At 48.3% G+C, this 12,776-nt stretch overlaps 4 protein-coding genes across 4 annotated transcripts; 1 reads left to right on the plus strand and 3 right to left on the minus strand.

Annotated features, from left to right (window-relative positions):
* Nucleotides 1-564: 564 nt before the first annotated feature.
* On the minus strand, nucleotides 565-1,692 carry T069G_11081 (RNA recognition motif domain-containing protein; the record flags this gene model as incomplete). Its single annotated transcript, XM_056178291.1, has 1 exon — nucleotides 565-1,692. One exon carries the CDS (start codon nucleotides 1,690-1,692, stop codon nucleotides 565-567), a length of 1,128 nt encoding a protein of 375 aa, XP_056024581.1.
* Nucleotides 1,693-2,709: 1,017 nt separating this feature from the next.
* On the plus strand, nucleotides 2,710-5,064 carry T069G_11082 (uncharacterized protein; the record flags this gene model as incomplete). The annotated part of the gene is made up of 5 exons (XM_056178292.1): nucleotides 2,710-2,751; nucleotides 2,832-3,098; nucleotides 3,160-4,441; nucleotides 4,502-4,794; nucleotides 4,855-5,064. 5 exons carry the CDS (start codon nucleotides 2,710-2,712, stop codon nucleotides 5,062-5,064), a joined length of 2,094 nt encoding a protein of 697 aa, XP_056024582.1.
* Nucleotides 5,065-6,300: 1,236 nt separating this feature from the next.
* On the minus strand, nucleotides 6,301-9,668 carry T069G_11083 (uncharacterized protein; the record flags this gene model as incomplete). Its single annotated transcript, XM_056178293.1, has 2 exons — nucleotides 6,301-9,187; nucleotides 9,244-9,668. 2 exons carry the CDS (start codon nucleotides 9,666-9,668, stop codon nucleotides 6,301-6,303), a joined length of 3,312 nt encoding a protein of 1,103 aa, XP_056024583.1.
* Nucleotides 9,669-10,822: 1,154 nt separating this feature from the next.
* On the minus strand, nucleotides 10,823-12,572 carry T069G_11084 (glycosyl hydrolases family 18 domain-containing protein; the record flags this gene model as incomplete). Its single annotated transcript, XM_056178294.1, has 4 exons — nucleotides 10,823-11,840; nucleotides 11,896-11,994; nucleotides 12,049-12,078; nucleotides 12,145-12,572. The coding sequence occupies 4 exons, from the start codon at nucleotides 12,570-12,572 to the stop codon at nucleotides 10,823-10,825; spliced, it is 1,575 nt and encodes a 524-aa protein (XP_056024584.1).
* Between the last annotated feature and the right edge of the window lie 204 nt (nucleotides 12,573-12,776).

The following is a 12,776-nucleotide window of genomic DNA, read 5'->3' on the forward strand; positions in this document are numbered from 1 at the left end:
CCAAGGCTTTTTGCACACACAACAAACATACATATATCTTGTCAGAAAGCCTGGTATCTATTATCATTGTTAAAGCATTTGAATGGGAAGATATGGAATGGGACGGGGGAATGCAATCTGGAGCACATAAAACTTGTTTTCTTTTTAATGGGCTGAACCAATGTTGTTTTATTTTACAAGGGCAGATTTGGAAGAGAAGATATGGATGAGGAGAATGAGGAGGAAGAGATGGTTTTGATCAACCAGCATGTGTTGTTTCATGCATGACGGGAAAGCATTTAGACAGACGGCTAGAGCAGAGGGCGAAACAGATACCCCATGTGAAATATGAAGGTGTATACTGGACAAATCTTTTCGTATTAACAAAGGCCATGTGTTGTATTTTTACACTATGTATGCATCAAAGTAATCCCTTTTTGTTATTTCCATGTACGGGTATGTCCTGATAATGTTCCTCCCTTTCCCCAACGCCAATGCGTAGACTCAAACATAAAAAAAACATGAGAACAACACAAGTCTTGTGTTCTATGCCATCAAAAGAATCATCTTCCCTTCCCCCATTCTTTAACCCAAAAGGCGTAAACCATTCTTCGTCTTCTGCCCAGCCTTGGTAACGCCAGAACCCGATCGAGGACCAAGATTCGGCTCATACCCTCCAGCCCCGGAATCATTTCCGCGGTTCCCACTACCACTGTTGCCGCCCTTCTTCTTGTTGTTGTGTCCCTTATTCTTAACATTTGTCGCCTTAATCTCCGTATTGGCCTTCTTGACGACAACGGGATGGCTCTGGATGTATTTGCCGTGCATCTCCTTGGCCGCCTGAAAAAAGTCATCGGCGTCGCTGAAGCTGACGAAGCCGTATCCCTTGGACTTTGTCGTGCGCTTATCACGAATGACTCTGGCCTTTTGCACGGATTTCCACCGAGCAAACGCCTTGAGGAGAGACTCGTCTGTCGTTTCGCCAGCCAAGTTTCCAACAAAGAGGCGCAAGTGAGACGGATCCCATTCCAGCAATGTGTCGTCCGTCCACTTCTTGCCGCCGCCCTCTCGAACAACAGTCTTCTTCTTGTCCGTCTGCGCAGTCGGGTCTACGACCTCGGGCTTCGCGTACTCTGGCGCCGGCACGGGCTTGCCGTCCTTGTCGGTTTCGCGGGGGCCGTAGGCGCTCTGCCATTGGGCAATCTGGGCAGCCATGTCCGGGTCGTAGTCAGGTCCAGCGGCAGCAGCAGCACCTGGCGTAGGGAAAGGGTTCTGGATACGCGGTGCTGCTTGGTACTGCTGGGCCTGGTACGGTTGGGCCTGGTATGACTGGCCCTGGTACGACTGCGACTGCTGCTGCGAATAGGCATGAGGGGCGTAGCTTTGCGCTTGCTGTTGCTGGGGATAGTGTTGTTGCTGATTGCCTGCTTGAGGGTACGAGTATCCCGAAGCAGAGCGGTTCACGGACGAGCCCGCAGCGTGGCTAGGATAGCTCGAGTAGGACGAGCCATAGTGGGCTTGGGCAGCTGGGTAGCTCGAGGCGGCGGCTGCTCGCGCGGAGTTTGCATTCGAGTACGACGGCGTCGACGATGACGATGCCGGTGCGGCAGAGGACTGGCCCGACGGGTTGAAGCTCGATCTGAAGCCTGGCCTCGATGTGCTGGCGGGCGGGCGCGCAGGGAGATTCGTGCCTGGAGGTGGTGGATGTGACATGATGAACAAACCCCGTTTTTTTTTTTTTTTGTTTTCTTATGGCTGATGGGAGTCTCGCAGCTGTGCAAAGTAAAAACGTACCTTTGAGCGTCCCTTTGGCTCAAAGTCCCCACGATTGCAAGTTCCGTTTGCGTGCGCGGCTGGTTGTGGGCGCGTATCGAGATTTCGAGAAGAGAGTTTTTGCGGTTTCGGTAGATTCGAGAAGCGTGGCGGTTTGGCCACTGGTTGTTGATATCGAGATCTAAAATCGGCGAGGCAACGGAGAGGTCACGTGATTGGATAATGGACTGGCAGCAGGTTTGCAGAGAGTCATGTGACAGTTGACACGGTAGGTGGATAAGTATCTACAGAATACAGAGGAATTTATTGCATTTACATTCATTCATTATAGCATGTAATAGAGCCATTGTTTGGAATGGTGATGGCTTTGTTTTCTTGACAGTGACCTCACACATGGCTGGTGTACAGACGATCAGTGATTGGCTTATGTGTACTAATCCAAGACCCGCCCTTCGAGGCACGTTTAAGTAGATTCTTTGACCCAAACGAATGAAGGTTAGAATAGATCAATGCATTGACCATTGAGTGAAGCATTCATAATAAGAATAAGCAACATCTAGTACATTAATATGTATCCATTGTATATATAGGTACTCAGTCTCATTTAGTCTCATTCATTCATTGCAAGGCTACCTCTATCTAAATACTGACCCACTCCCATCTTCAATGCTGACCTATGATTGGCCCAAAGCCCAGCTGCAGCCTCGTCGCGACAAATTCGGGTTTCGCGCGACTCAAACGACAGCCGCATCTCACGCTCTGCATCTTTCGCATCCCGGCCGCTGCATCTGCCTTTTCCACTTTCCGCCTCATCTCCAGATCCATCGGCGCTCTTCACGTGCCGCGCGCATTGGATCCGCCACCATCGTCCCGGCCAAATCTGTGCCATTCTGGCTGCGCATTTTGCATGCCTGAAGCTGCAAGAGTCGAGTCGCCATAGAGCCGACAGCACCCAGCATGGCGCAACCAAATCCCAGCCACAGCGTCCCCCAGGACCTTGTAAGTGCTCTCTTATTTCGAATGCCGAATTGCAGGCATCACCATGTACTAGAACTGCTGCTAATACAGGATGGATATAGATGCCACATGTTCACCTCATCTCGTCGTACCGATACCCTGCGATCCCCCGGCTCGACTTCAACGAGGTTGCCAAGTGGCTTATGAATGCGCCCCAGATTGCCAGAGACCAGGCGCCCTTCTTCTGGACATATCTCGATAAGCCCGCCGATGGCACCATCCTGCTGACATGGCAGCCTCTCTCTAGATTGGGGACCAATTTCGCGACGGATGGCTTCGTTTGGGCACCGCCTGAGCAGATCTACAAGCATGATTTGGGCAATGGATTGGTTTGTGACACTATTGAGCCATTGGCAAATGTCCTAGACAACAACTGACACGCGACAACAGATGCTCGAGATATACTACCTCAAGGCAGGCTATATCCCCGGCGAACAATTCACCCTCCATGCTCGACGACGATTCCGACTTGTTCCCGTCGCCGGTCACCCCAACCCCCCGCAGCCAGACCCAAACTTGTTCATTGTGCACTATGGTCCTGCCGAGATGAACGATCGCGTCCCCGTTGCCATGATTCCCTATGACGAGAGGGTCAATGCCATCATGCAACAACGCCACTTTCTCCAGCGGGCAGGCCAGATCCGCCGAAAGGAGTTCATGCTGTCTGATAGAGTCAACTGGCCTTCACTCCCGGAGCTCACTCGCCAGCAGATGGGTCCCCAGATGAACCCTCGCGGTGTACCTCAGCAGATGGCATACCCTGCCCAGCCACCGCCGCCTGGCCCGCCTCCTAAGAGGGCTCGCCATGGCCAGGCTCAGGCCCAGCAAGCAGTGCTTCCACCAGGAATCCCCCCTGTCGATGCCGCCTTTGACGACGATGAGGATATCTCGAGGGGAGACATGTTTGATCACCTAACGCCAAGGGAGATCTCAATGAGCCGATACCAGCAAAATCACGAGTGGATGGAGGAAATCCTGTCTTCTGCCTATAGAATAAGTCAGATCACACCTGCTGACCTCGGCTTGGGTCTCAAAGGTGAACTGGCGTCCCTAACAGAGGGCATTTTTACTGCGCAGGGTGGCGAGGCATACAGCCAAGCACCGGAAAAGGCATACATCGGACGACTGGATCCTGGCCAGGCAGACGAATTCCGCAAGCGCGTCGACAAGTATGTCAGCTCTACTCAAGCCGAGATCCAGAAGATGGAAGAAGAGCACCAAAAGACAATGACTGCATTGAAAGAGCACTCGCTGCTGAAAATAAAAGAGAAGGAGCTGAGAAACATTGTGGACGGGCATGGATCACACGGCAAGCATCAGTCCGAAGATGAGCCCGTAGGCCGCCATGTGTCGAAACACTCCATCGAAGAAGTTGTGCAGCAGGTGGAGTCATCGACGGGTCGCAAGATAGTCAGCCTGCCGCTCTCCAAGCGCATCCAGGAGGGAGGTTATCAGGCTCCCGCCCCTGAGCCGCCAGCGCCAGGCTCAACTGCAGAACTTTCTCGGCAGCCATCTCGGGCGGGTTCTCAAGCAAGCGGTGGAATGATGGGTGAAACTGACATGGACATGGGTGATACAGCATCTGGATTACTCGATCAAATGCACACCGGATTCTCCTCCACATCGACGCCGGTCAACAACTTCCCAACGCCTCAGCCCAATCTCTCGGCCGGTCAGTCAGGCACAGCTACTCCGGCACAGGCTGCAAACGCCGCTTCACCGGCTCCCGCAGCCGCGGCACCTACAGCTGCTCCCCCACAGCCTGCGGGAGACGTAGAAATGGGTGGAACTGATACTGCTGCCGAGAACGAGGTACGAACTACGCCCGACCATGGCACTGGTAGTGGAGACTGGGTCGTGGTTCCCAAAGATGACGACCAGGCAACGGCTAACGATGCGGCTCAGACAACAACACAACCTCCTACTGATGCTGCCGCCACGACTACCGCCCCTATTCCTGCTGCCGCTCCCACGGCTAGTGCAGAGGGCGATGATGCCAAACCACCAACACCAGCGGCCGCAAAGGTGCCCTCAGCAGCAGCGACCCCTGCGGTTACAGAAGGAGGCTCTGTATCCTTTGATCAGAATGACTTTAGCTCTCTAGGCGATTTAGACACGGCGGGCGATGCCCTCGCGGGCTACGATGCCCCGGAGCTGGACGGCTCAGCAGGCGGACTCGGCGATGACGACCTGGATCTGCAGATGGACATGGAGGACTCGGCTTTCGGAGATGCTTTTCACGGCGTTGACGCTTCTCATACCCCGGGGGATGGACAAAATCAGGATGGCATGTGAAATAGTTAGGTAATTTGTTCTTGCTGCGTTTTTGTCTTGATAGGAAATCGGAAAGAAAAAGACATTATTTAGAATGATAGTGTTTAAGTGTTTGAGTAGAGGGGTGTCTTTACAGGCGGATTTAATGCTATTGCGTTGATGAGACTGACGGGGGAATGTAACATTGATGAGAAAGATGGAAATTGTAATGCTTGGTAGGAGAATGAGATTGCAAATTCTGAGAGACAGTTGCTTTATTTGCTTGTTGGATGTTCTTTTAGGGTAGGTTGACGTCTATATGATATTTGCCACTATTAAAAGAGTTTCTTTAAGTCGACCACGAGTGAATGCTCTGTCTTATGTATGGCATGTTATCAAGCATCGAATAGCCTTGGGAAATCGTCAACACGATTACCTGTAATCTTTGAACTCTCATATATTCCTTAATGCTACGCTACTTGGTAACAAATGTCTCCAATTGATCCATCATCCTCAGATATTATTTAGATCATGGTGTTTTAAACCGTTTGAGTAGAGTGATAACTTTGCTGGAGGATAATGCTTTTTCGTTGATGAAACTGGTAGGGGAATGTAATATTGATGAGAAAGATGGAAACTGATGCTTGTTAGGAGAATGAGATTGTTACCTAGTAGTTCTAATGTAAAGTGGATGTTTTATTTAAGGTTGTTGAGTCTTCTTCTAGGATAGGTTGATGTTTATATGATATCTGCTATTGCCTAGCAAGTACAGGTCAGAAAAAGCGAGACTGCAAAATGAATAAGTACATACATCCAGTCATATAGATATCTAATTAGTTTATTAAACGGGCGTAGTAAAAAAAAAAACCTACTACTAAGTAAATAATAGATTAATATAGATATAATAATAGCTACCAAATATATATAGACATAGTAGCAGTTACTAGAGATATATAAATATAATAGCAGTTACTAGAGAAATATAAATATAATAGCAGTTACTAGAGAAATTATAGATTTAGTAGTAAATACCTATAGTACTAGAGAAATATAGATACTTAGAGAGTTAGGATTTGTAGGCGTGTTATTTAAGGCGTGTGCGTTCGTAATCTTCTCATTCTCGGTTTTCTGTCCCCCACTTGCCCAGGTACCTACTCATATAAGAGAGTTTCTTGGAAGTTGACTACGAATGCTTTGCCTTACAATATATTATCAAATACCGAATGGCCATGGAACCCATCAAAGCGAATATTCGTCTTTGACCCCTCATTTACAACTTTAATACGCAAGTTGAAATATGAAGTCTCCAACCAATTCATCATCATCAGATACGACGCCGTACATCTCCCACTCTAACAGGGAAACCTCTTGGGGAGATGCCTGTCGATACTTCTTACGAATAGGAATAGCATCACTGTTTTTGGGAAGATGATACGCCCACCCGCATATTACCCAGCGTATTATCCACGACGTCCATGCCCACGATATCCAATCTGTAAGCCATGAAATCCATGCTTTATGCCTCCTAGCAAGCAAAGATTGGAGGGCCTGAAAGTTGGGGGGTTTTTCACCTAACTGGAGAAGTTGTTCAATCTCGATATAGGATATATCCCCGGCTTCGATTTCGAAAGGCTCATCTGGATCTTCTCTTTCAGGTGCGATGAGGATAATAGCATCAGTTGCTGCCCCGTAGCGGAGCCACAATTCCAGCATCTCGCATTGATGATTGAAAAATTGTCTATAACGAAATTGTCTGAAATTCGAAGTCTCGGTTGCTGCTAAACGAGCCCTGGTTCCAGACACATACAGGCAAATCAACCAGACCTGAACCCATTGGCAGCGCGTCTGAATAGGAAGGACATCAGAATCTTCACAGGGATAGTCACCATCAACATGTCCCTGGTCAGCTGCTCTCATCTTTTCTAACTCATCTAGGACATAATTAGAATCGCTGGGGGACCACACTGGGCGCTTGTCGGTGGCACAAACCCTTTTGGTCTGTAGCAGCCATTTGAGGTCATCTAGGCGTACAGCGGTTGACATGGTGCTGCATAAAAGAGCCATCTGAGAGCTCAACCTGCGCGAGAGATGTCTCTTTCTCATCCAGATGCCCACGTCTTGGCCCATAGAAAGTGCCACTTGTAGAGTGAATCTACTTGGTAAGTGGAGTTGCGACCCGGAAATGGAATATGAGCCATCGCTGTGATATAGGTCCGCGATATTTGAAATATCTCTATAAAAATTCCAGTAGCGGTGCGCAAACGACGAGAATTCAGACAAAGTTTTAAAATCGGATAGTTGCAATAGCGAAATATCTTCAGCCCAAAAGCCGAAATCCAATAGATCCTCGTGAGGCTTGCCATAATCGTCAGCGCGAAGTATACCGAATCTCACTTCAGCGTGGAATACTCGAACGAAAAGATTCGCGCGCCAGCTCTTTGGCCAATCATCTCCGCTGACATTATCTGTTCCTCGCAGCCACGGGAGGAGGATGTCGCTGGCTGCCTCTTCGGCATCTCTCATTAGGAGGCCTCTAATGAAATCCTGCGCAGTGCGATGCAAGAATACAACCTCGGATTGAAAGAAATACCTTGTTTCATCCGGAGCGTTTTGTAACGCCGACAAGTCAACATCTTGGGCCTCCAAGATTCCGTGAGTCAAGGCGGCCAGGCGCTGAATGGCTCTTTTGCGATGTTGCTTAACCTTATCTTTGCCGTATAGCTCTGCCGGTTCATTGCACGGGAAGTTGGCGATTTTGAGGAGGTTGTCCAACCAAGTGCAAACGAGAGTGCTTAAGGGAAATCCTGCTGGTTGAAAGGCTGCGAGGCGCAGAATCATCGCCGATGCCTCCCTGTCTTGCTCTTTTACTCTTTCCATAATTTTTGCGTAGAGATCAGCAATGTCGGTTGGTGTCGCTTTGATTCTGTCTGGAAATGTGTCAGGATCTACACCATCGGTATAAGCCTCAAGTATATCCTTGACCACAAGGCGAGCCCACAAGAATACACCTTGGGCCTGGTCACATATAGCTGTACTTAGTTCAACATAGTTCTCGGGGACTGCCTCGGAATGCCTCTTGAAGTTTGAAAAGGCAGATTGAAGTATATCCCTCTTTGTATGGAAATGTAGTAAGATCTTTTGCTTGGTGGAGAATCTTTCATCCAGGGCGGGTATTACTCTTGATGAGAATATAATCTTGGTGTTGTTGGCGTCGTGTTGACACCACTCCACCAAATGATGTGCCAATTCACTAATATCATAATTATTTTGTGTTTTCCCGCGTTTTGTCTCCGAATAATTCGATCGGTACTCATCGATCCCATCAATGAATAAGCAGAAGCAGTATTTATCAGCCAGATTGGACTTATTCGAGAAGATATATTTGATGGCGTCCTGGACAGTTTCGGATGGAAGTGGAATAGACTCTGAAAGTCTGGCCTCTCCAGGTAAAACCTCATCCACGAGAGCCGGACACTCATGAAGGATTTGGAATAAAAGAGACCTGTACAGACTCTCCTCAGACGATAATGCACCGCTGCCTTGCGTAACAGAGAAGAAGAAGATTGCTCGTATCAGGCTCTTGCCTGTCTTTGAAGCCCATTGTTCAAGATCTTCCAAGACGACTGAGTTGCGCATGAGATATTTTATGAGCGTTGACTTTCCAGAAGCAGGTTTCCCCAATATGAGAAATGCTCCAGACGGTCCCCGTAGGAAAGATCGAAAGTTATCCGAGGCTTCCACGTAATGTTCGAGCATATCTGGATCGCATTCATCATACACCAGTCTTTCTTTGTCGTTTAGATTATCGGGATATTTGTGACGGTAGTTGGAACCTTGAGTCATCCAGTCGAAAGTTCCAGGGTCTGATTTGGCTATTGCGCTGGCTTTCAAGTCTTTTTCTTGGAAGTCTTTTGTCAATCTTGACAGAATAACGGAAAGCTTCCATTCCATGGCGAAGATTTGAGATGCCTGCCTAAAGAAACTTTTTTCGGTGAAGGTAGCTGATCCGATCTGTTTACCGAGCTCGTAGATCGAATTTCGAACGACATGCAATCCCTGGTTAAGCTTATGAATTGAGCCCTCAATGCCAATCACTCGCTGATCGCCCTGGGTAGCCCTCCTGTGCAATTCCTCATATTGCGATCTGGCTTCGGAGCTTGATTGGCTGAGAACCATTAGTATTATCCTGCTTTCATTACTGTGTGAGCTGGGGGGAAATACCAGACGAGATCAAGTAGAGCGAGTTTCATCTGTTCTTGCAAGTTCTTAAAGTCTCGCCCAATTGAATCAATATCCTTCTTCTTCAAATATGACCTCCATAAAGTCAAGGAAGCATCTTGCTTCTGCCGCCACTTTGGGTTCACTTCATCCATGATGCCGATCACTTTGCTGGAGATCTTCTTCGCCCTATCTTCCAGCAACCCGACCCTCTCATTGTTGATCGAACCTATTCCTATAGAGGGACCTATTCCTATAGAGGGAAGCGCCTCTATTATCTCCATGATCTGTTGAGCATTGTTATGAAGATGCACCAAGTCAGGCGGCAGCTTGTGTTCCGACTTGGCGATTGCCTTGAGCTGATCGGAAACTTGGATTCCTGTTTCGATGAGAGATATAATCTTGCCCGCAGCACCAATGAGATCCATGTTGACAGGGAGATTCCCCAGGGACGCGACTGATTGATACTGAATATATTATATGTGACGAACCGGGTCCTATTGGGCACTATAGGTTAGCTGTTTCCAAGGGACAAACCTTAGAATGGTTCTAGGGTTTATGTTGGCGGCGCGGTCAGGTCGGTAGACGGGCAAATCTGTCACTAGCTGTAGAATGAAATGTCTGAATGTTCAATCTGAATGCTATTGTGTTGATAACAACTGGCTATCTAAGTATGCTAATGAGTGACATGAAGTGAACTTATATATCCAGTCGTGTATTCTGGATCGTCGTGGATCATTGATGATTCTCATCGATCCTGAGGGTGAATCGACACGGATCGCTGTCGATTCCATCGACCGTACGCTGATAGGCCAGCCGGTCCGATGTTTATCCGAGAGCGCCTACCCTGTAGGCCCGTTGTTACGACCATAAAGGTTGGGTCGTGACATTATACATTAAGTGTATATAAAGATGCTTTGCAGGGGACAAAAATTAGATTAAGTTGATACTGAGACTCGCAACGTGATGAGGAATGGCAAAATAGAAGCGGGCAGAAATCAGGCTGCATAATAGGCACACACACTCAGCCGCGATATGTGGGCGTTTCTTGATTGGTGCATTGGGATGTCTGAAATATGCAAGGCTCTGGGCCGCCACAGTTTATTATATATATATAGTAGCAGTTATTGGAAATATATAAATATAGTAGCAATTACTAGAAAAATATAGATATAGCAGCAGTTACTAGAAAAATGTAGATATAGTAGTAATTACTAAAGAAATATAAATATAGTAGGGAATTATAGGTATAATAGCAGATACTTAAAGAATAGGTGTATAATTTAACGCGTAGGCGCTCGTAATTTTCTTGGTCTCGGGTTTTCTGTCCTCTGCTTGCTACCTTACTCACACTTGACATGTTTCGTATACGCGAGAAGCGAATTATTTGAAAGATGGCAATCTCTATTCCCTCTTCTATTAAAGCCAACAAAGCAAGGCAGACAGCCGGCAATTATTTAACTAAAACAAAACTACCTATCCATTTATTATCCTAAACGCCATCCATGCGATGAAACCTTCATGACCATGTCATTAAATTTGGTTCAAAAATCAACCTCCCGCCCTATCACACCAAGGATCCCTATGATGCATTCTGAATATTGGAAAACCGACTCTCCGGATAGCTCAACATATTCGTGGAATAATCCAGATGACCCATCTCTCTAGCCAGCGTCCTAATCAGACTCTCTTCCCCAGAACGATCACCCGAAGCTTCCCAGAAGACGGCGCCGCCGAGACCCCTGCTCTGGAGATACTCGGCCTTGAGTCTCGCCGTCTCGACGTTATCAAAGGAAACTAATTCCCTTGCCGAAGGGTCGTAAGAGTATGCAGAGAGGGTATATCGGTTGACGTGGACAGTAGCACCGGGCCGAGGAAGGTCGCGGTAGAGATAAACTCCCGGCTCAATAGTACCCGGTCCAATTCCATCGTAGGGCTTACCCAGACCATCAGTGTTCTCAAATGAGCGGCCATAGAGAGGAAGGCCGAGAACAATCTTGCTAGGGTCGACGCCTCGTCTGATATAGGCGTCCACTGCCTTGTCGGTGCTGAACTTTGTGCTGTCGGGGTTTTGATGGTCGATGAAGACGTTGGACTGTTGTCCAGCCACGGTATCCCAGCTACCAGCATAGTCATATGCCATGAGATGCCAGGTGTCGATGTACTGATCCATCGCCTCCAAGTCTAGAATTTTATAGTGGTCAGGTCCAGCAGATGTCGCCACGGTGAGGAGGTAGCGATATCGCTGGCCATGGCGGGCTGCGTAATTATCCAATGCTGCTCGAACCTCTCGGAGCAGGTAGACAAAGTTCTGCGCATCTTCTGGAGTCTCTGGGTACTCATAGTCAATGTCAAGACCATCGAATCCCCAGTCGGCGAGCATCTTGACAGAAGACTCGGCGAAGCGGCGTCGACCATCAGCAGAGCCGATAGCGGGCCCAAACTTTCCCTCTTGCGATGCGGTCCAGCCACCGATGGAGAGCAGAGTCTTCATGTGACGGTTCTTGCTTTTGAGCAAAAAGACTTGCTCGATGGCACCGTGGACGACGTCACGCTTGCCTAGGATCTTATCCTCGTCGGCCCATTCGTCATACGAGACGCTTCAACGGTTGTTAGTGTTTGACTTTCTGGATGGGATTTTAAGTTATAACTTACACAGATCCATCCGGTGCAATTCCGGCAAATGCGTAGAGCAAGTGGGTAATATCACTTGTGGGGAGATACTGAGGCAGAAAGCCTGCCTTATAGATGCTCCTAGTATCATTAGCATCCATCTAACATGAATCGATAAAGCGTGTGATAACTTACCAGTCGGTGAAATAGACGACATTCTTTCTTCTTGAAGAGTCGGCAAATCCCTGCCTAGAGCTGTGGCTATCGTCCCAATCAGTGGTGTTGTCGAGCCCGGGAAAGTTGGGGTTGGAATCTGGCGGTGATGGTTGAGAAGGAGACCAAGAAGGAGATTCAAGGTCCTCTGGAGCAGGAGACTCAAAGTCTGGAGAAGGAGACTCAAAGTCTGGAGAAGGAGACTCAAAGTCTGGAGCAGGAGACTCAAAGTCTTCTGGCGCAGGACTAGGTTCACTCGGTAGTGATGGGGAAACAGATAGCCAAGGCTCCTCTGTACCAAACGACTCTAGATCATGGGGGTCTATAGGTTCAAGTTCGATCGGCGGAAGATCAAAAGGCAAGTCAGCAGCCGGGAAGTTCGACGCTGGTTCAGTAAGTGGTGATGGATGTGCTGTCGGATCGTCACATCTCGCTTTGAGTGTAGCTGGAGTGGCCACGGCGACTCTCGCCACAACGGGCAGCACAACGCAAAGGAGTTTGAACATTGCGAGTAGTTTGAAAGGGAGCGTATGGCAATGTCCAGTTAAGATGAAGAATGCAGAGGGGAATAATTTGGCTGCCCATCGCTTCTTATATGAGCAAAACTCTTCAAAGTAAGTCTCAAGCCCCGTGGCAGGGCAAACCTAAGACAGTGTATCATCCATATTGGGCGGACGCGGATTTGCTTTCCAGTGAATCGCCACAGAGTC

Source organism: Trichoderma breve (genome assembly GCF_028502605.1).
Source record: "Trichoderma breve strain T069 chromosome 7 map unlocalized scaffold00007, whole genome shotgun sequence".
Classification (NCBI taxonomy): domain Eukaryota; kingdom Fungi; phylum Ascomycota; class Sordariomycetes; order Hypocreales; family Hypocreaceae; genus Trichoderma; species Trichoderma breve.